This window comes from Ascaphus truei (genome assembly GCF_040206685.1).
Source record: "Ascaphus truei isolate aAscTru1 chromosome 8 unlocalized genomic scaffold, aAscTru1.hap1 SUPER_8_unloc_1, whole genome shotgun sequence".
NCBI lineage: Eukaryota > Metazoa > Chordata > Amphibia > Anura > Ascaphidae > Ascaphus > Ascaphus truei.
Window position 1 is genome coordinate 1,036,294 of NW_027453835.1, and position 23,307 is coordinate 1,059,600.

Sequence of the window (23,307 nt, forward strand, 5' to 3'; positions counted from 1 at the left end):
ACGGTCACAGTGTCACACACATTGTCACAGTGTCACACACGCATTGTCACAGTGTCACACACACATGGTCACAGTATCACACACACACGGTCACAGTGTCACACACGCATTGTCACATGCATTGTCACAGTGTCACACACGCATTGTCACAGTGTCACACACACATGGTCACAGTATCACACACACATTGTCACAGTGTCAAACACACACACTCACAGTGTCACACACGCACATGGTTACAGTGTCACGCACATTGTCACAGTGTCACAAACATGGTCACAGTGTCACAAACATGGTCACAGTGTCACAAACAGTGTCACACACGCACATGGTTACAGTGTCACGCACATTGTCACAGTGTCACAAACATGGTCACAGTATCACACACACATTGTCACAGTGTCAAACACACACACTCACAGTGTCACACACGCACATGGTTACAGTGTCACGCACATTGTCACAGTGTCACAAACATGGTCACAGTGTCACAAACATGGTCACAGTGTCACACACACACATGGTGACAGTGTCACACACATGGTCACAGTGTCACACACACGGTCACAGTGTCACACACACACATGGTGACAGTGTCACACACATGGTCACAGTGTCACACACACAGTCACAGTGTCACACACACAGTCACAGTGTCACACACACGGTCACAGTGTCACACACACGGTCACAGTGTCACACACACACATGGTGACAGTGTCACACACATGGTCACAGTGTCACACACACAGTCACAGTGTCACACACACAGTCACAGTGTCACACACACACATGGTGACAGTGCCACACACATGGTCACAGTGTCACACACACAGTCACAGTGTCACACACACAGTCACAGTGTCACACACACACATGGTGACAGTGTCACACACACGGTCACAGTGTCACACACACGGTCACAGTGTCACACACACACATGGTGACAGTGTCACACACATGGTCACAGTGTCACACACACAGTCACAGTGTCACACACACAGTCACAGTGTCACACACACGGTCACAGTGTCACACACACGGTCACAGTGTCACACACACACATGGTGACAGTGTCACACACATGGTCACAGTGTCACACACACAGTCACAGTGTCACACACACAGTCACAGTGTCACACACACACATGGTGACAGTGCCACACACATGGTCACAGTGTCACACACACAGTCACAGTGTCACACACACAGTCACAGTGTCACACACACACATGGTGACAGTGTCACACACACGGTCACAGTGTCACACACACAGTCACAGTGTCACACACACAGTCACAGTGTCACACACACACATGGTGACAGTGCCACACACACGGTCACAGTGTCACACACACAGTCACAGTGTCACACACACAGTCACAGTGTCACACACAGTGTCACAGTGTCACACACCTTGCTGAAGAGTGCGTTGAGGAAGGGAGAGTAGGTCTTGGTTGTGATGCTTTGGCTGTCACTCACCCTCTTCCCTTTGTGGTGACCCTTCCCGCTGGCATAGTGCACTTCCTCATGCCCCCCCTGAGGGCTTTTCCTGCCCTGCCCGCCCCCCTCATGTCCCCCTGCCGTGCCCCTCCTGCCCCCTGACTCCCCCCCAGCTTTGCTTCTTGCCCCATTGTGTTTCTTTGCCCGATCTCTCTCTGCCCCGGCGCTGTGAGACATGGGACGGACTTCTCGCTCTCTGTGAGAGTATCAGAGCTGGACTTCTCGCTCTCTGTGAGAGTGTCGCACAGAGCTGGACTTCTCGCTCTCTGTGAGAGTATCAGAGCTGGACTTCTCGCTCTCTGTGAGAGTGTCGCTCAGAGCTGGACTTCTCGCTCTCTGTGAGAGTGTCAGAGCTGGACTTCTCGCTCTCTGTGAGAGTGTCGCACAGAGCTGGACTTCTCGCTCTCTGTGAGAGTGTCAGAGCTGGACTTCTCGCTCTCTGTGAGAGTGTCGCACAGAGCTGGACTTCTCGCTCTCTGTGAGAGTGTCAGAGCTGGACTTCTCGCTCTCTGTGAGAGTGTCGCACAGAGCTGGACTTCTCGCTCTCTGTGAGAGTGTCGCACAGAGCTGGACTTCTCGCTCTCTGTGAGAGTGTCAGAGCTGGACTTCTCGCTCTCTGTGAGAGTGTCAGAGCTGGACTTCTCGCTCTCTGTGAGAGTATCAGAGCTGGACTTCTCGCTCTCTGTGAGAGTGTCAGAGCTGGACTTCTCGCTCTCTGTGAGCGTGTCGCTCAGAGCTGGACTTCTCGCTCTCTGTGAGAGTGTCGCACAGAGCTGGACTTCTCGCTCTCTGTGAGAGTGTCGCTCAGAGCTGGACTTCTCGCTCTCTGTGAGAGTGTCAGAGCTGGACTTCTCGCTCTCTGTGAGAGTGTCAGAGCTGGACTTCTCGCTCTCTGTGAGAGTGTCAGAGCTGGACTTCTCGCTCTCGGTGAGAGTGTCGCACAGAGCTGGACTTCTCGCTCTCTGTGAGAGTGTCAGAGCTGGACTTCTCGCTCTCTGTGAGAGTGTCAGAGCTGGACTTCTCGCTCTCTGTGAGAGTGTCAGAGCTGGACTTCTCGCTCTCTGTGAGAGTGTCAGAGCTGGACTTCTCGCTCTCTGTGAGAGTGTCGCTCAGAGCTGGACTTCTCGCTCTCTGTGAGAGTGTCGCTCAGAGCTGGACTTCTCGCTCTCTGTGAGAGTGTCAGAGCTGGACTTCTCGCTCTCTGTGAGAGTGTCAGAGCTGGACTTCTCGCTCTCTGTGAGAGTGTCAGAGCTGGACTTCTCGCTCTCTGTGAGAGTGTCAGAGCTGGACTTCTCGCTCTCTGTGAGAGTGTCAGAGCTGGACTTCTCGCTCTCTGTGAGAGTGTCAGAGCTGGACTTCTCACTCTCTGTGAGAGTGTCAGAGCTGGACTTCTCGCTCTCTGTGTGAGTGTCGCACAGAGGTGGACTTCTCGCTCTCTGTGAGAGTGTCAGAGCTGGATTTCTCGCTCTCTGTGAGAGTGTCGCACAGAGCTGGACTTCTCGCTCTCTGTGAGAGTGTCAGAGCTGGACTTCTCGCTCTCTGTGAGAGTGTCGCACAGAGCTGGACTTCTCGCTCTCTGTGAGAGTGTCAGAGCTGGACTTCTCGCTCTCTGTGAGAGTGTCAGAGCTGGACTTCTCGCTCTCTGTGAGAGTGTCGCACAGAGCTGGACTTCTCGCTCTCTGTGAGAGTGTCAGAGCTGGACTTCTCGCTCTCTGTGAGAGTGTCAGAGCTGGACTTCTCGCTCTCTGTGAGAGTGTCGCTCAGAGCTGGACTTCTCGCTCTCTGTGAGAGTGTCAGAGCTGGACTTCTCGCTCTCTGTGAGAGTGTCAGAGCTGGACTTCTCGCTCTCTGTGAGAGTGTCAGAGCTGGACTTCTCGCTCTCTTTGAGAGGGTCAGAGCTGGACTTCTCGCTCTCTGTGAGAGTGTCGCACAGAGCTGGACTTCTCGCTCTCTGTGAGAGTGTCAGAGCTGGACTTCTCGCTCTCTGTGAGAGTGTCAGAGCTGGACTTCTCGCTCTCTGTGAGAGTGTCAGAGCTGGACTTCTCGCTCTCTGTGAGAGTGTCGCACAGAGCTGGACTTCTCGCTCTCTGTGAGAGTGTCAGAGCTGGACTTCTCGCTCTCTGTGAGAGTGTCAGAGCTGGACTTCACGCTCTCTGCGAGAGTGTCAGAGCTGGACTTCTCGCTCTCTGTGAGAGTGTCAGAGCTGGACTTCACGCTCTCTGCGAGAGTGTCAGAGCTGGACTTCTCGCTCTCTGTGAGAGTGTCGCACAGAGCTAGAAAAGGCTCCGGATTAACAGTAATCTCATAACCTCAATTTGTTCTGAGCTTCGGTAATGAGTTTAAAGAGATTACAGGAGGGACTCGTGACCTGTGCATCCAGCTCTATATATAACATGTCTGTGTATCCTGTGCATGTCTCTCTCTCTCTCTCTCTCTCTCTCTCTCTCTCTCTCTCTCTCTCTCGTCTGTATATATATATCCTGTGCATCTCTCTCTCTCTCTCTCTCTCTCTCTCTCGTCTGTATATATATATCCTGTGCATGTCTCTCTCTCTCTCTCTCTCTCTCTCTCTCTCTCTCTCGTCTGTATATATATCCTGTGCATCTCTCTCTCTCTCTCTCTCTCTCTCTCTCGTCTGTATATATATCCTGTGCATCTCTCTCTCTCTCTCTCTCTCTCTCTCGTCTGTATATATATATCCTGTGCATGTCTCTCTCTCTCTCTCTCTCTCTCTCTCTCTCGTCTGTATATATATCCTGTGCATCTCTCTCTGTCTCTCTCTCTCTCTGTCTCTCTCTCTCTGTCTCTCTCTCTCTCTCTTTTATATATATATATATATATATATATATATATATATATATATATATATATATATATATATATATATATATATCTATAGTAACCAGGGGGATCCTGATGACAAAAAAGACAGCACACCGCAGATATAATCTAAAAAAATGTGTATTGTGAACACAGGGCAGCCAACGTTTCGGTCCTCGCAGAGGGACCTTCCTCAGGGCGGGGCACAAGTGACTGATCTGGACACCCATATATACCCCCACCACTAAGTATAAAACACCTGATCATAAACTCAGTGAAAACCCGCGGAAATCCAAAATACAACCATAGGTACCACCCACTAAACTCAAGAGGCCAATAGAATCAATCAGTATCCCACCAGCTGCCACCAGTTATTTAAAAAAACTGTCACGATGGACATTATATTTGTGGGTACTTGATTGAACAGAACAAGTTGCAAAATAAATTGTGATTTATTTCCTTGATAGCCAAACACACGACATCTGCAGAATACACTTAAAACAACACTTACTGGGATAAGGGAACAAAATAAATTGTCCTTGGAACGAAATAAATTGTCCTTTGCTTGCAAGCGCCAGAAACGCAGCCTTGGTTTAAAGGTTCTGTGGCCAGATCACAAGTTGCTGATCTGATATCTCAGCCACCTCAAAGTATTTCGTGGAATTTCGTTAGAATTCGTTCCAGAGTCACCAGGGCTAACGAATTCCAAAGTTTGGGGCAAATCCTTGGTTACGTTGTTATTAACCCCTTCACTCCTGGACCAGTTGCTGCTGTGCTGGAACAAAGTCTTGCGTCTTTACATCATGGATCAAAATTCAGGAATCACACTGGGGATACCTGGCGAGCCACGGTTATAGACCGCCCAAAGCTATCTTTAACATGTGGATCCAATCCCCTCGTGGGAACAATTTAACCCACCAATAGTCAGGTTGTCCACAGTTCATAAGACCGGTCAGAAGGGCTGTCCGGTGGGCAGGGCGCATGGGTCAGGTTAACACCCATGCCACTTAGCATACCTGGGATACACCCATACCTTGGCACCGCTGGGTCTGATTTTTGCCCCAGAGATGTCAATAGCCTGTCATCTGTTATACCTCAGAATGCCGGCCGTGTATATATTATGGGTCTCTGGGTCTTTTCATCCCTGACACTCCTTTTAGACTGAGGGGTGCTAAATCAGCGACCCCTTTGAAACTCAGCCATGAAAATACCCCCAGCTCATTCACCCATCTCACAGCTGGATGTCCAGGGAATTCCTGCTTGGACTTACAAAAAATACCCCCTGCCTTACATTTACAATCTGCAGTTTATACACACTTTATTAAAACACCATGTTCTGTTTGTGTCACAACTGTGAAAATGATATTTATGTACATGTAGTGGTTCACCGTATTTGCACCTCAAAAATCAGGTTTCTGGGTGCTTTCGTTCTAGAATGAGTATTTCTCATTGAAATGCCAGCTGCTAGAGCGCCATCATGTGTTTGTTAGAGGGTATGGCAAGCCATGCATCTTGACATTTAATATAGCAAGCAGGGAATGGCCTGCCAATGGGGGACAAAACCGCCTGGGACAGTAATGCATAGCAAATCAGTTTAACCCCTTCCTCCCCCTATCACAGTAACGCAGTAACCTGACAGCGTCCATGGCAACCAATAGGGTACGCGCACACAACATAACCAAATCCCGCATGCGCAAAAATACTGCGGACCGCTTTATTGGGTAAACTTGCGCCAATGAGCAGCTGGAAGCTATATCTAAGGGCCGCGCATGCGCCAGTACATGTTCTATAGTAGTATCCTTGGTGACGCGTAGAACCGCAGCATTGAGACCCGATGGCGCCCATGACAACCGACGGGGTGCGCGTGCAGTATGCCAAATTCACTGTACGGTGTAGAAGTGACCATAAGAACGCAAAAAATACTCTGCTACTACTACCCCGTGCACGCACTAGGGTATCTGGCAGCGCGGAACGCCACAATAACCCAGCGGCTTCTAATAGCTCGCACATATAATAAGAGTATCACGCATGCGCGAGTAAAAGGGAATCACTCCCACTCAATACACATCGTGTCATGGAACCTGGTCAGAGCTTTGGCATGCCACAGGGGTCCAAGCTATGCAGGCCAAAGCACTGCAATGAGGACCCCACAAATCACAAGCAGGGGCACATGTATAAGCGCAAACCCCGTATATAGACAACAGCATAAAGCACTGGAAACAAAAGAACACACAGTGGTAACCTACGGAATAAACTAATGGAACAAAGGCAGGAATGTCCCGGGAGTGGAAGAAACAAACGCGGAGGGGGGCGGGGAAATGAAAGAACTCAGACAATACAATAATAATAAAATCTTTACACAAAACAACCGAGCTTCAAGTCCTCATTTAATCCTGATGGCGACACAGTCCGCAATTCATAAATGAATCTGGCCTCTTGTTGCAAAAGGAGTTTGTTCGTGTCCGCTCCGCGAGGCGGTGGGTGTGCTTGGAAGCCAGGCGTGGGAAGGCCACGGAAGGCCTAGCGACAGGAAGGTGCTTGGAAGACAGGCGTGGGAAGGCCACGGAAGGCCTAGCGACAGGAAGGTGCTTGGAAGCCAGGCGTGGGAAGGCCAGGGAAGGCCTAGCGACAGGAAGGTGCTTGGAAGCCAGGCGTGGGAAGGCCAGGGAAGGCCTAGCGACAGGAAGGTGCTTGGAAGACAGGCGTGGGAAGGCCAGGGAAGGCCTAGCGACAGGAAGGTGCTTGGAAGCCAGGCTTGGGAAGGCCACGGAAGGCCTAGCAACAGGAAGGTGCTTGGAAGCCAGGCGTGGGAAGGCCAGGGAAGGCCTAGCGACAGGAAGGTGCTTGGAAGACAGGCGTGGGAAGGCCTAGCGACAGGAAGGTGCTTGGAAGACAGGCGTGGGATAGCCCAGCTGCAGCCTGATCGTCCGATGGCGCTCCTCCGACCGGTGTATCCCCCGTGACCGCGTCCGATGGCGGGAACCGGAAGGGGAGGGCTTACCGGAAGTCAACAGGCTGGCTGGGTCCTTCAGGTAATGGGCTCCGGCAGGGAACTACGCGTTTCGCAGTGATGCTTCGTCAGGTTCCTGCCGGATGCCCTGGATCTTCCCTTTTTATAGGTCAAAGAAGCTGGTTAATTGATTGATTACAACATACCCCCAGCATACCCCCAGGCCAATTCCGCCGAATTAAGCGAAATTGCAGTGACAATAACGTCTTTAGAGAGCAAGCAGGGATCCTAAAAGATAGGTTCATTAATAAAGGGTACAATAAAAACACACTAGAAGAATCCATTAACAAAACAGGCCTTCTGCAAAGAACTGACATTCTTAAACCATCCAATAAACAGAAAAGAGAAGACTTCAATGCCCCATTCTTAACCCAATACAGCCAGGATTCGGGCAAAATTCAACAAATATTAAACAAACACTGGCATCTTTTACTAGGGGATGACACCCTCAAAAATTACCTCCCAGAAAGACCAAGGGTCATTTTTAAACGAGCCGATAATATAAAAACCAAGCTAGCACCTAGTCTGTTTAGAACAGACAACTCAAAAAAGGAGAACAATTGGCTATCAACAGCAAAAGGTTTTTTCAAGTGCAGCACCTGCAAAGCTTGTAAACAGGGCTCCTGCGACAAAATAAATTTCTCATCCAAAGTAACAGGCGAAGAATTTAAGACTGCACAGTTCATCAACTGCAAGAGTGATCACGTGGTTTATCTATTAAACTGCCCCTGTGGACTACAGTATGTCGGCCGTACTAGCCCACCCTTAAAAGTTCGAATACTAGAGCATATTGGGAACATTCGACGGTAGCTAATGACCCATAGCGTGTCCAAACATTTTTCAATAAAACACCAAGGAGACCCCTCCGGCCTCACCTATAGAGCCATAGAACAGATCCCACCCCTCTGGCGAGGAGGCGATAGACTAACCAAACTAGCCAAGAAGGAAACTCTATGGATCTACAAATTGAAAACGCTAGCACCCCTAGGACTCAACATTGATATAGATATTGGGGCATTTTTAGAGTAAAGATTGCGTTCATTCAAGATACACAGTACTAATCATGTTTTCTCTCCTTTTCTCCTCCTCTCTCCACCTTATCCTCCAATTCTCCCTCCTTCTCCCTCTTCCCTCCCCGTTCCATACCTTATTTCCCTTCTCTCTTTCTATTTTTCACCCTGCATCCCCTCTTTTCTCTTCCCCCCTTTTTGCACTAGTACCGGCGCAACTATGAGGATCTACTTGTGACAACTCACCTCTCAATGTACCACCAAACATGCACTGTAATATCAGCATCTGTGTAGCCTAACCCACTAAGCACACAGATATTGAGTGACTAATAAATGTGACCCTGGATTCGAATCCCTGACACAGCACGTACATGAACACCCAGGTATTTTAAGTCTCTAAGTTTTTAATGAGTGGAATACAAACTCAGACACTTTTAAGACATCCCTGAAATTCATATTTCCTATTGAACCCTGAGAACACACAATTCTGATACCATATATTTTATCCCTAATTTTTATACACTTTTTAGGATATATTTTTTTCATGTTTTATATAAAGCCATTAAGCATTTTATTTTTAATGAAGAGACGTATGATGTGATTCATTCACCATACATGCACTCCGACAAATTTCCTCATTTATATCTTTTTACCACATATCCCCTTGACTATTAAACCACCTACCAGCATAGTACAAAGCTATGTATATCTATATGAGGATTCGAATACAAGGCTTTAGTACAATGTAACTATGTCACAGCACCCATTTTTAGGAACTTGTATAAAGAAGTATGCACTGTTTTATGAGCATTTTGTATTTTATATTTTTCTTGAGTGCTTAATTGCGCACCCACATGTGAAACAATCAAGCCCCAGGCAATCCTGTATGAAGGAGTGACACCACATGTAAACAATTAACTGTTTGACTCATTTTACATAACTGTGTAAACTTTGCATCTTTATTGCATTTACCTCTTTTCCCCCATTCGCTCCTTACAATCAATGTATAAAACAAACAAGACCACCAATTGATGTATAAGCTGTTTTAATATCATAATTATATGGAACACCAAGTGATTGTAATCAATCAATTAACCAGCTTCTTTGACCTATGAAAAGGGAAGATCCAGGGCATCCGGCAGGAACTTGACGAAGCATCACTGCGAAACGCGTAGTTCCCTGCCGGAGCCCATTACCTGAAGGACCCAGCCAGCCTGTTGACATCCGGTAAGCCCTCCCCTTCCGGTTCCCGCCATCGGACGCGGTCACGGGGGATACACCGGTCGGAGGAGCGCCATCGGACGATCAGGCTGCAGCTGGGCTTTTGCCCAAGCTGTATTGTAAGTGTTTTTATTCTTTCTGCTGTATATGACTTAAATAAACTCACCTTAACCCACTCACCGGTCTCGGCCCTTTTTTCTTTGAATCGGGCACCCGGGAGAGAAGCCACTTACATACCACCTCCATAAGGAGGAGTAGGCAGTCACCCCTACACCAGAAAACTGCGTCTTACTTCATTTACCAGCACCGCATACCACCTCCAGCAGAAGGAGGAGGAAACCACTGCTTCTGGCAAACACCCAAATATAACGATTACTGCCAAACCAGCATCACCACTTTTGCCAGACAGCAGGCTGTTTTTTACTGCATAAGCAGCATTACTTTCCCTGTTTGGCAGCAGGCTGCACACAAGCGCGCCAATCACCCGCCCCCACAGTCCCTATATACATTTTTATCTTTATATTTTCTATTCCCCATCCCTCACACCACCACCAACCACAGAAACCTTTTTCCATTGAAGTATTTTTACTTAGACATCTGCATCCAAGCCCCAACTCAGTCTTTTAACAAAGTGTTTTAAAAGATTTTTTATCCAAACATTTTTTATTCATTTTTTTATTAAACAACCACAGTATATTACTGGTTAAATGTTTTGTATGGCTTGACACTAATCACGTGTCCCTCATTTTCTCTTTTCATCCTGTGAGCGAAAAACCCGTGCGCTGACCAATCCACCAATTCTACTGTCATTACAAGAAGATTCCGGGCTCTATCTTCTCTACAGGTCCAGCTGCAGAAAACAACAAGGGCAAGTATACACTACCCCTTATTTGGTTATACATTACAACATAGGCCACACCACAAGCCTAATAAATAAGGGAGCGCCCCAGCCTCTATTCCTTTCTCCGCTGCAGGGAGCCTGGGTTGTACTCTGGAACAATCTTCGTCAGCGCCTCCACCTGTAACGGATCCTACTGTGGATTTGCCCGTTACAGGACCCAAATACATACAGGCATACCCCGCATTAACATACGCAATGGGACCGGAGCATGTATGTAACACAGGCATACCCCGCATTAACATACGCAATGGGACCGGAGTATGTATGTAAAGCGGAAATGTACTTAAAGTGAAGCACTACCTTTTCCCCACTTATCGATGCATGTACTGTACTGCAATCGCCATATACGTGCATAACTGATGTAAATAACGCATTTGTAACAGGCTCTATAGTCTCCCCGCTTGCGCACAGCTTCAGTACAGGTAGGGAGCTGGTATTGCTGTTCAGGACGTGCTGACAGGCGCATGCGCGAGCTGCCATTAGCCTATTGCGCGATATGTCCTTACTCGCGAGTGTACTTAAAGTGAGTGTCCTTAAAGCGGGGTAATCCTGTATATAGGCATACGATCACATCAACAACCAAGTAATATCACTAAGGGGGATATAACTCTGACAAACCCCACTGACATTGCAAATGCATTCAATGATTACTTTGTGGGGTGTGCTTCTAACTTACTAGCGAAACGCAGCCCAAACCACAAACCTGAATCTCATCCTGGGAGTACCCCTATAATCCCACCCCCTCCCAACACTGCCGGCAATTTTCAATTTGGCCCAGTATCCAAAGAGGAGATTACACAAGCGCTCCTTAAATTAAAACTAAGCAGCCAATGTGGACCCGACTTACTACAACATAGGTTCCTACGACTTGGTGCCCCAGCCATTGCCAAACCAATTGCTTCCATAGTCAACTCTATCCTGTCTGCAGGCCATATCCCTAAGACCTGGAAAACTGCCAGAGTTGTCCCAATCTTCAAAAGTGGGGACAAAAACACAGGCCAATCTCCCTTCTCCCAATACTATCCAAAGTCATGGAAAAATGTGTCCACTCCCAATTAAGCGATTACTATACCAAGACAAATTTCCCTAGCCAATTCCAATCTGGCTTTCGCCCCAAACACTCCACCGTAACTACCCTGCTAACAGTTTGCAATGAAATCCAGTGTGGAATGGAACGGGGACATCTCACTGGTGCAGTATTCCTAGATTTTGCAAAGGCTTTTGACACAGTTGATCATGCATTCCTGCTTAACAAACTCCAGAGCTCTGGAATAGGGAAGCATGCTTTAAACTGGTTTCAGTCCTACCTATCAGGAAGATCCCAACATGTGTCCATCTCAGGCTCTAACTCCAACCCCCTGGATATCACCTGTGGTGTCCCGCAAGGCTCTGTTCTGGGGCCCCTACTCTTCTCAGTGTTCATTAATGATCTTCCCACAGCTTGTAAGGAAGCCTCAATACACATGTATGCAGATGACACAATCCTATATGCACACAGCCATAGCCTCTCTGACCTTCAACACATACTTCAGTCTGACTTTTTGAGACTCGAAAACTGGATCTCACAAAACAAACTGTTTTTAAACACTGACAAGACGGTAACAATGGTATTTGGGACCAAGACTAAATTTTTAAAGCTTTCAGTGACTGAGCTCCAGATCAGAACCACGCTAACACCACCCTAACTCCTGTCACTAGTTTTAAATACCTGGGCATATGGTTTGACTCCCACTTAACATTCGGGATGCACATTGATACCCTGACATCCAAAACCTATGCCAAACTAGGGGTACTTTACAGGAACAAATCCTACCTAAGCCTGCTGGTCAGAAAACGTATTGCACAGCAGATGCTAATGCCAATTATTGACTATGGAGACATACAGTAGTATATGGCTCGGCTCCTCAAACCCACCTTAGCAAACTTGACACCCTCTACAACTCAATTTGTCGTTTCGTTCTCCAATGCAACTACAACACACATCACTGCGAAATGCTCAAAGAACTAGATTGGTCATCTCTTGAGTCTAGGCACAAAGTTCACCTTTCCTGTCTTGCCTTCAAATACTTTATGGGCAAGCTACCCAGCTATCTGAACAAGCCCCTCACCCCTACCACATGCAGCACTTATCTGAGATCTGACTCCAAAAGGCTGTTCATGGTCCCAAGGCTCAACAAAGTATCCGGACGTTCCTCCTTCTCTTACCGTGCACCCCAAAACTGGAACAACCTACCAGAGACTCTCACATCCACCACCAGTTTAAGTTCTTTCAAATCTAAAGCTGTCTCACATTTTAATCTGGTCTGTAACTGTTTCATACGCCCATAATATATATTATCTGTAACTGTTACATACGCCTATAATATACATCTCCTCTAGTTGTGCACGCAATGTCTCTGTATATAATGTATACCCTGCTCATTTATGTAACTGTATTTGTAACCATGTATTATTTGTCATTAACTCTGTGCCCAGGACATACGTGAGAACGAGAGGTAACTCTCAATGTATTACTTCCTGGTAACACATTTTATAAATAAATAAATAAATAAATAAACACAATGAACACACAGAGCAACACAGAATAACAGTTTACTGATAGTAATGTATATTATGGCTACTGGTTACAGCTACCCACTTGCCACGCACGGCTGTAACCCGCCCCACCAATGTTTCCACTCTGTACACAGTCCCACAGTACCCTATGAGGCCCTCGGGCACTCTACTCCCTTAGTGTCCCCAAGGTTATAGCCCCACCCTATATGTGTGGTCAGCGTGGCCACTGTACTGTGTTCTAATTGGTGCTTGTAGTACCTAGCATTGGATTCTATTGGCCTCTTGAGTTTAGTGGGTGGTACCTATGGTTGTATTTTGGATTTCCGCGGGTTTTCACTGTGTTTATGATTAGGATCAGGAATTTTATACTTAGTGGTGGGGGTATATATGGGTGCCTAGATCAGTCACTTGTGCCCGCCCTGAGGAAGGTCACTCTGCGAGGACCGAAACGTTGGCTGCCCTGTGTTCACAATACACATTTTTTTTGGATTATACCTGGGGTGTGCTGTCTTTTTTGTCATCAGGATCTCCCTGGTTACTGTATGCCTATATATATACTATATTATTACTGTATGCCTATATATATATACACTATATTATTACTGTATGCATATATATATACTATATTATTACTGTATGCCTATATATATATACTATATTATTACTGTATGCCTATATATATACACTATATTATTACTGTATGCATATATATATATACTATATTATTACTGTATGCATATATATATATATATACTATATTATTACTGTATGCATATATATATATATATATATATATATATATATACTATATTATTACTGTATGCATATATATATATACTATATTATTACTGTATGCATATATATATACTATATTATTACTGTATGCATATATATATATATATATATATATATATATATATATATATATATATAAATATATATATATATACACTATATTATTACTGTATGCATATATATATACTATATTATTACTGTATGCATATATATATACTATATTATTACTGTATGTATATATATATATATATATACATATTATTACTGTATGCCTATATATACTATATTATTACTGTATGCATATATATGTATATATATATATATATATATATATATATATATATACAGTGGTTGACAAATCACCAAAAAATCTACTCGCCACACAAAAAAATCTACTCGCCACCTAGTACCAAACGTGTGCTGCTTGGGCCAATATTTACTCGCCCGGGGGTTAAATCCACTCGCCCGGGGCGAGCAAATGTATAGGTTTGTCGAACACTGTATATATATATATATATATATATATATATAACCATGCTGTAAAATGGCTACAGTCATCTCTCCTGCTGACAGTAAGGCCTGGTAAGTTATGGGTATGCCAGCAGTAATTATGGAGTTTTGCCCTCACACCCTGGTGAGATGCCCTATGTATGGATTAGAGTGGTCACATGTTCTGCATCCATGATTAGTGATGTCAGAGTTGTGCCAGCCCCCAGAGGATACATAAGGCACAGCACTGCTCAAAAAGTTAGTTGTGGAAAGAGTTGCTGAGTTGTTGCTGAGTTGGTAGTAGATGATGAGACAAGGAGCAAGTCTGAGTGCAGGTTTGGGAGGAGACAGCTTATAAGACTGTGACCAGGGACTATCTCCCTGAGGGGAGATAGGGAACCCACCAATTTAGGGAAAGGACACCTTTCAAAGGGAAGTGCGGTGAATATGAGAGGCTAAGTACACCCACTGTGAGGGGCAGCTGGCCCGCCGCAAGTCAATAAAGATGATCCTGTTAAACCATACCCTCGTGTGTAAGTGTGGAGTGATTACACAGAGGAGAGCACCACGGAGGAGTTCCTCACCAGGACCATCCACAAGCGGACGCTGGGATCCTGATGAGGTGGAGGCGCTGCACTGGATATAGGTAGGACTCATGCACACTACCTCAGCTGCCTGTCTGGGTTGGCAATCCCCACACAACCTCATGCGGGAGACTCAGGAGTCCTGTTGCCAACAGGTGCACCACCAGACACTACACTGTAATGGGGACTGGTTAGACCACAGGGGCCAATGTGAGATTGGGTGGGTCAGGCTAGGCCAGAAAATCCATAACATTTGGAGGCGCTGCTGAGATACCTGTCAACAGGACAGGCTTTTGCTAGGTCACTTGGAAACATGGAGAGTGTCTGCTGCCACTTTGTGCTGCGTTGGGACGGACCTAGGGGTAGTCAGGGGGCTGATGGAGAATAGTCAGCTCGCAGGGACGACCTAGGGGCCTGAAAGGAGTTGGGGGTTTGGAGCCGGGCTATAGCTGTCCTAGTCACATTGAGGCAGTGCTAGTTGGTAGGACGCCTAAAGGGATAGCCTGTTAACGAGGTCAGGAATTCTGGAGAGGGTCTGCGCTAGGCTAGCCAACAGTAGATGGACGCTCAAGTACTGCATGGAAGAGCCAGAGTACTCTAGCCCATTCCAGACCACTTACCGAAGGGAGCACAGACTGGGAGGAAGGAGATACAGCAGACACAGAGAGAGTGAGCCTAGCCTGAGGTAGTGCAAACACGAGTCCAGCCTACATTAGGTACACATGGTGGTGCATCAGGGTAATCTTTATTGTACTGGTGTGGTAGCTGCCCCGCAGAGAGGAGCCCCATGTACAATAATCAAAAGTACAGCAACGAAATGGCGACCGCAAAAGTGGAGAATCCGCACGGTGCGGAAAGTCCAAAATGGCGGACGGAGGCAGATGGAGGGAGCGCATGTGGTGTGCGTTCCGCTGAAGAGCAAGCGGCAGAAGGAACTTTTGCAAGCCTGTTGTGGAGTGGCGCGAAAGCTGTGGCCGCGCCGTTCTGGACCTGCCTAGGGCCGCGGAGTATTACTCCGGATGATGGCGAGGAGGACATTGTCGTAATGTGTGGGGTAAATGGTGAATTTGCTTGCCAGTCAGCATACAACACACAAAAAGCTACCTCAGTTGCTAAAGAGATTGGCGATGCAAATCAAAATGGCGGCTCCAGCTTCCCTGGGAGACCGCGTGGGCCAGTTGCAGAAAATTCTGCAAATGCGGGACTTGCAGAGAGTTGGCCAGGAGTGGCGCCAACAGGAAAGCCCCGCCCTGGTGGGGGGTATGGCGCGAAATCTGAGGCCGCGCCCTCATGGACATTGACTAATTCAACCCCAGTGCTGGGTCACCCGATCAACCTGTGGGACCTCCCCCTAATCTCAACCAGGGGGAGTGGTTTCCAATTGTGCCCAGTGGGAACGAAGCTTGCCGAGCGAAGAGCTGGTGAGCCGGCCGCACCCTTACAGAATGAAATCACTGTAATTGGTGCCGCCTGTGAAAGAGAGGATAAAGAGGCTGAGAAAATATGGCCGGGGATGGCGCCAAATAAGGAGTGGTGCTTGGGTGTTGGCGCGAAACCTGAAGCCGCGCCCCCCAGGACTGCGAAGAGTACAGCCCTAATTCCGGGACATTCTATAAGACTGTGGGACCCTCCCATAATTGCAACAAGTGGGGGTGGTTTCCAGCTTTGCCAGATGAGGGTGGAGCTAGTCAAGGGAGTGGTTGGCAATCCAACCCCTGCTCGTCAGTCACGAGGAGCCAGTACGCTGAACAGACCGTTACTGCGAGTGTCTCCTATCGTGACTATGGCCAGCAATCCACAAGAAGCGACTACGATGGTCTCCACTCAACCCTATTCAGCACCAGGAGGCTTACTGGTGATTCGGGTGGCGGGCACCGAGACTGTGGTGGGCCTCTGCCTACAATGCAGGCTACCCGGCGGTACCGTGGGTACGGCGGCGCGCTGTCCGCAATGTGGTACACAGTACCTGTGGCCTATGCCTACATTTGTGCCCATTCAGACTATCGAACCCGTGGGGGATACGGCTAGGCTGTCCGCCGGGTCCCCCGGTGCACTGTGGAAAGAAAGTGCGGATCCCGGAGAATGGGGATCGGGGCCAGTTGTTAAGGCCGAGCCCGAGGAGAAAGGAGCGGTCGGTCAGCGTACCGACCGAGAGACAAAAAGGCGGTCTCCACGAACGGTGACCCCGAGCAGAGTGGAAGCGGATTCCTCCGATGAGGAACCCAGAGTGTCGTCCAGTGCAGTGATCCGGCCTGTGGCAGTATCCTGTGGAGAAAACGGGAGGAGAGTGCCACTCTCCGGGAGTATCGGTGAGAGGAGTCGGGTGTCGCCAGTGGAGCGGAAGGCAGAGAGATGGAGCCCTTCCATTCCTGGGACCGGCGGGTCCAGCGGTGACGGGCGATCCACGCCCACCCTGCGGAGCGGTAAGAGCAGCCCTTGTATTTACCAGGCTCCGGTGACGGCATCCGTAGAGGAGAGGCGGTGTCAGGCCCAGGCGGTGCACGAGAAGGCAGCGGAGCTTCCGGACGTTGTCGTGGAGGAAGAGATCCCGCATGGGGATCCATCACAAGATGGCGGAGTATCCGGTTCCGGTGATGACGTCACTTCCGGCGGAGGTAGCAGAGCGACCGGAGAAAGAACCACAACGCCTCGGCGATCGGGCAGTGCTTCCCGATCACCTGTGACAACCAAGAGCTGGCAGGCTGCCAGAAGAGCCGAGAAGGGTGAGGCTCAGCCAGCGGAGAGTCCTCGCAGTGATCCAGGACAATCCAAAAGGTAGAGAGCGGGTCGGAACCCCGTGGATACCATTTGCCCGTCCTTACGCCCAAACCCATGCCCTAGATAAGGCCCGTCCCAGTCACCTTTTCCCGTGGGTCCACGTCCAGCTTGGGGATGTCGGTAGGGTCCCAGGGAACCGGTGAGGAACGGACTGGGGAGAGACTGGCAAGTTACACATCCGACGATGGGTCGGTGGGTGGAGGATATTCGGGGGAGGCATCTGAGTCCAGTTGGAGACCTAGCGTGGCTATAGTAAAGTTGGAAGTAAGGCCAAAGGGTGAGAGGTGGTCTAAGCCCCGATCTACAGGGACATCGGGAGTGTCTTCCTGGGGGGACGCAGAGGAGGGAGAATCCCTGGAATCGGAGCCCAAGAAGGTTAGGGAGACCCGGTGGTGGGCCCCATTATTCGAGGGTTATGTGGGGTGGATGGACCGCACTCGATTCCTTCTACAAAGGGAGGATGTAGTGGACTACTAGTGGGCTAGAGGGGAATTTACACCGGAGAAACACCAAAAGGAGATGCAGGAGCGGTGGTTCCAAATCTGCCACGGCAGTATCAAGCCCAAGGGTCCCAGTATACTGACAGACCCCGTAGACCCAGACGAGCCCCTATCATGGGTGTTGCCAGGGAAGGCAGGGAATGCTGACTTAACCAGGTGTAGCCGAGCTGAGAGGGCTATTACCGCCAAATACAAATATTCCCATGGCTTGGAATATCCCTACATTCCAGAACCCCTCATGCAGGAGATTGAGGACAATAGGGACAGATGGTTGTGAGAGACCGTAGAGGAATATTTGGTCATGAAAGGGTGGAGGCGTGGGTTCGAATCCCACTTCTGACACCAAAACTGAAGGAAGACCTAATTTCCTCGCCTACGCTTCAGAACCGAGAGGAACCTTTCCTCTGCCAGGTACACTGAAGCCTTGTGACTGGATACTACACCATCTGCACCTGTTTGCAGCAGACTTGCCAGGAAGCTTTCACGCCCTGCAACTGTTATCTTCGATCTTTGATGAACTTTATCAGGCCTGGAAGACGAACGAAATGAAACGTAACGCATGCCAGGTTTCAAATCCTTTGTCTCAATTTATTACTCATAGGGTAATGACTTTTATACAGAAAAAAGAAGATATTGGTTAGAGGCGTAACATAGGCGTATCCTAGGTGTAACATAGGCGTATCCTAGGTGTGTCTTGGGCGTAGCTTTGATTAGAGGCGTGATCTAGGGGCAGGACATATTAGTGGCGTGACTTTTGGGACGTGTCTATCCAAATACACGGATGTCTGACTACATAGCTTATTCATTGTCTGTTATCAAAAGAGACCGTGAGTCTTTAGCAACTATATTACACTATTTTGCTTCTTGCAGAGAACCATTCTATTATATTCTACTAAAACACAAGGAAATTGACAACACAAAAGTATCTTAGCAATATCCTTAGCAGGAAGAAAAGAAATATAATTTAGCAGAGACTGAGTGTGTTAGGAATTATATTTCAGCAAAAGGCTGACTACAGAATCTTAACTAGTTATGACCAGACAAAATGGAAGCTTAACATGAGTGCAGATTCTGGCCTGACATATTGGTCCTAACAAAGGGGGTGCCATTAAGGGCAGCAGAGCTGAGGAGAGGATAGCGCACCTTATGCGGGTGTGGAGTATAGGCAGGAGTGTCTATAAACACAAAGTAGTGTACCGGCCTGAAAGGGGGTCGTCGCGTGATTATAGCGTGACCGTCCTGACATGAGGGGTCGGGAAGTCAAGAAACCTGATCCTCGCCACTATTATTAGGGGGGAACAGGATGGCTGTTGCGTAAGCTAGTGGCTGCTGGTCAGGACTTGCTTGGCGCAAAGTAGAGTGCTAAGGTTATTGTCAGTGGTTGACAAATCACCAAAAAATCTACTCGCCACACAAAAAAATCTACTCGCCACCTAGTACCAAACGTGTGCTGCTTGGGCCAATATTTACTCGCCCGGGGGTTAAATCCACTTGCCCGGGGCGAGCAAATGTATAGGTTTGTCGAACACTGGTTATTGTACACTGGCGACACACTTTATTCGAGCTCGGCTAGTCCCACGAATTCGGGTATACCCGGGTGTATTGAGGTTTGTGACTGTTTTCTGCCCGAGTGCATTGAGGTATTTTCCAGGCAGGGATTGAAGCATTTTATTCCCGCTGGCTGCAATACTGCACAGTATATATATATATATACTGCATTACAATTCATGAATTTATGCCATCTGGTAGACACGCGAAGCATTGCAGCCTATTAAATCCTAATCATTATCATTTAACAGATCAGCCGCCCGTCAGCCAGGCATGAACCCAGGCTGGGAAGGCAAACGCAACGGGGCTTGTCTGAGGTGAGGAGCGGCGCATTCCAGGTATCTGCCAGGTACATACTGGGTATTTGCTCGAATAAAGTGTGTCGGTGCAGTACTAATTATGTGTGTCATTCATTTTACAGTGCTTCCTGAAGAAAGGTACTTCAAATGTAGGTCCCAGCCGGGGACGGTGGGATTCACCAGGGGGAGAATGTAACCATACTGTAAAATGGCTACAGTCATCTCTCCTGCTGACAGTAAGGCCTGGTAAGTTATGGGCATGCCAGCAGTAATTATGGAGGTTTGCCCTCACACCCTGGTGAGATGCCCTATGTATGGATTAGAGTGGTCACATGTTCTGCATCCATGATTAGTGATGTCAGAGTTGTGCCAGCCCCCAGAGGATACATAAGGCACAGCACTGCTCAAAAAGTTAGTTGTGGAAAGAGTTGCTGAGTTGTTGCTGAGTTGGTAGTAGATGATGAGACAAGGAGCAAGTCTGAGTGCAGGTTTGGGAGGAGACAGCTTATAAGACTGTGACCAGGGACTATCTCCCTGAGGGGAGATAGGGAACCCACCAATTTAGGGAAAGGACACCTTTCAAAGGGAAGTGCGGTGAACATGAGAGGCTAAGTACACCCACTGTGAGGGGCATCTGGCCCGCCGCAAGTCAATAAAGATGATCCTGTTAAACCATACCCTCGTGTGTAAGTGTGGGGTGATTACACAGAGGAGAGCATCACAGAGGAGTTCCTCACCAGGACCATCCACAAGCGACGCTGGGATCCTGATGAGGTGGAGGCGCTGCACTGGATATAGGTAGGACTCATGCACACTACCTCAGCTGCCTGTCTGGGTTGGCAATCCCCACACAACATCATGCGGGAGACTCAGGAGTCCTTTTGCCAACACACTACACTGTAATGGGGACTGGTTAGACCACAGGGGCCAATGTGAGATTGGGTGGGTCAGGCTAGGCCAGAAAATCCATTACATATATATATATATGCTATATTATTACTGTATGCCTATACTTCATCTACGGGACAAGCATCTGCCTTCATTGGAAACCGTGAGTGCAAACTACAATACCAATGACTATGACCTTTATGAATGTTGCACATATATACAATATTGCCCTGACCTTGGCTAGGATTTGGGAACTATACAATTACAGCCTGTGTTTTATTTCATACTACTGTATCTGAGATCATCCTCCATGGAAGAATTTGCAGCCTTTGCCGGGATTTTCACCACCTTATCAGACACCGCAGGTTATAGTGATGCAGAGATTGCTAATATTCATTACACAGACTCATTTGAATGGGTTCTGGGACAGACAAACCCGCGGATATTTATAATGACCTTATAAAGCTTAAAAAGCGGGACATCTCCATGGGCTTACATTATCACACTATCATAAAGAGAAGTTACCGCCGCGGGCTTTAGAATTAGAAATCAGCGAACGATCGGACGCAATGATCCGGATTTTTGTATAAAATAGATTGCAATCCTTAACGAGCGTTCCTTAACGAGCGTTCCTTAACCCGCGTTCCTTAACCCGCGTTCCTTAACCCGCGTTCCTTAACCAGCGTTCCTTTGACCATACAATATTGGGCCCATTGACTTCAATGGAGGTTCCTCGACGGCGCTTTCCAGGAACGAGTTGGCTGCCGTCCAAACCGCAAAACCGCAAAGCGGATACTTTTTCTATAAGAGAGCTTTGATCACTTAGCAGTCAAGTTCAACGACAAGTGGCGTGGGAATAAACAGTTCTAGAGCACCTAGAAATAAAATTATTTTTGCCCCTAGTTCCTAGGCCTCCCCCCACTCGACCACAACCGGGTCCCCGAATCCTGGACCCCCGATAAGGGTCGAACCGAGAAGAGCGGGTCGCGCCATAGGTTCCAATGGCGGCGGCAGAAACAGCTCAAGAAAACGGCTAAGTGTAAAAAGCTGAAATTTAGGAATCCATATCTCCGGTTCCAGAGGGTCCAGAAGGCCAGGGTTTGGGGTACCTGTAGTCACTGCTCCGGCATCGCTGCAGAACCATCCTTGACCCTCTTGGACCAACACGACGGAGTATGGACCCCCTTGAAAGTTCGGGACTTTTCCCATAGACTACAATGGCGGCCAATCTCCATTGACCGTTAATGGCGGAAAAATCCCATTGACTTCAACGGCGGCGTAGCCCCGTTGAAAGTCTATGGCGGCGGATTCCCATAGCCGCCAACGGCGGCGGTTTGCCATTGAAAGTCTATGACGACGAAGCCCGTTGTTTGCAATGGGGATTTAGTAAAAAAACGTGATTTAATTTACAGCGGAGTTTATTGTATTAAAATAGGAAACGGTTTAAGGTGTATTTGTGTAACTCCGGTTCCGAGGGTTGTAGCAAGTCGCAAATTGGACCCTAGGGTGTCCCAGTTCCGGCATTGAGAACTGGGAAGTTTGGACCCGCTGGACCCAACGGAACCGGATATTTGAATATGTTTGTGTTTTATCTTTAATACTGTGTCCCAAGGTATGGACAGGAACCAGAGGAAATTCATTTGGCCATAAGGCAGCAGATGGCCAGGGAAGCGCCCTAATGTCTAGAATTTAAGTGCTGTTCAAAGGGGTTTATCACCTACACTGTTTACAGGAGGGCGGAGATGGCTCAAACCAGAGCAGGTTGTAATTTCACACCTTACAACAAAGAGTATCCTGCCAGAAATTCCATTTAGTAGACTGGCTGGCATTCCTGATGCAAATGTGGGACTACAGAAATGAGACCCCAGAGTTCTAATGCGCATGTGCCAACTAGCAGGGGGGCATGTATCAAAATGTGTTCCCACGTTAGAGAGTGGCTACAGATAATTGAAAACCAATCACCTGTACTTAATGTTAAGGATAGGGTTACAAAAGATATATAAACTGTGGTAATCCCTATCCCCTTTGTCTTCTGATATCATCTTGATTGTACCTGATTGCGAGAGAATTGCTATGAAACATACTTCTCATCCCCCATCCCCAAAGTGTACTTCTTGTCTGTTACTGTACTATATTGTGTGTTCACCTATCCAAAGGAATAAATATACTTTATTATATCTAAGCCTCGTTCAGTTCAAACCCAGTTATTTGGTGTAAATTACAACCTGTCATAAGCTATCGTGACAATATCCTCGGAGGAAGAGGTTGGCGTGACATCGGTGGCGATGCGCCTACCGGCGAACCACCCCAAAGGCATCAAGAGGGAGCAGACGAGTCCGGAGACCTTCCAACAGCGAGCGCTGGTGCGACCAGAGGCTCGTAGCAGTCCCACGGCCGTGGTGACT

The 23,307-nt window shown here is 47.9% G+C and overlaps 1 protein-coding gene across 1 annotated transcript in view; it reads right to left on the bottom strand.

Annotated features, from left to right (window-relative positions):
- The window catches only part of LOC142473393 (calcium-binding protein 2-like), a 112,112-nt gene extending 108,340 nt beyond the window's left edge, over positions 1–3,772 (bottom strand). The window contains exon 1 of the mRNA XM_075580641.1: positions 1,417–3,772. Within this exon, the coding sequence (XP_075436756.1) occupies positions 1,417–1,680 (264 nt within the window). The 5' untranslated portion in view covers positions 1,681–3,772. The remainder of the gene's footprint in view (positions 1–1,416) is intronic.
- Between the last annotated feature and the right edge of the window lie 19,535 nt (positions 3,773–23,307).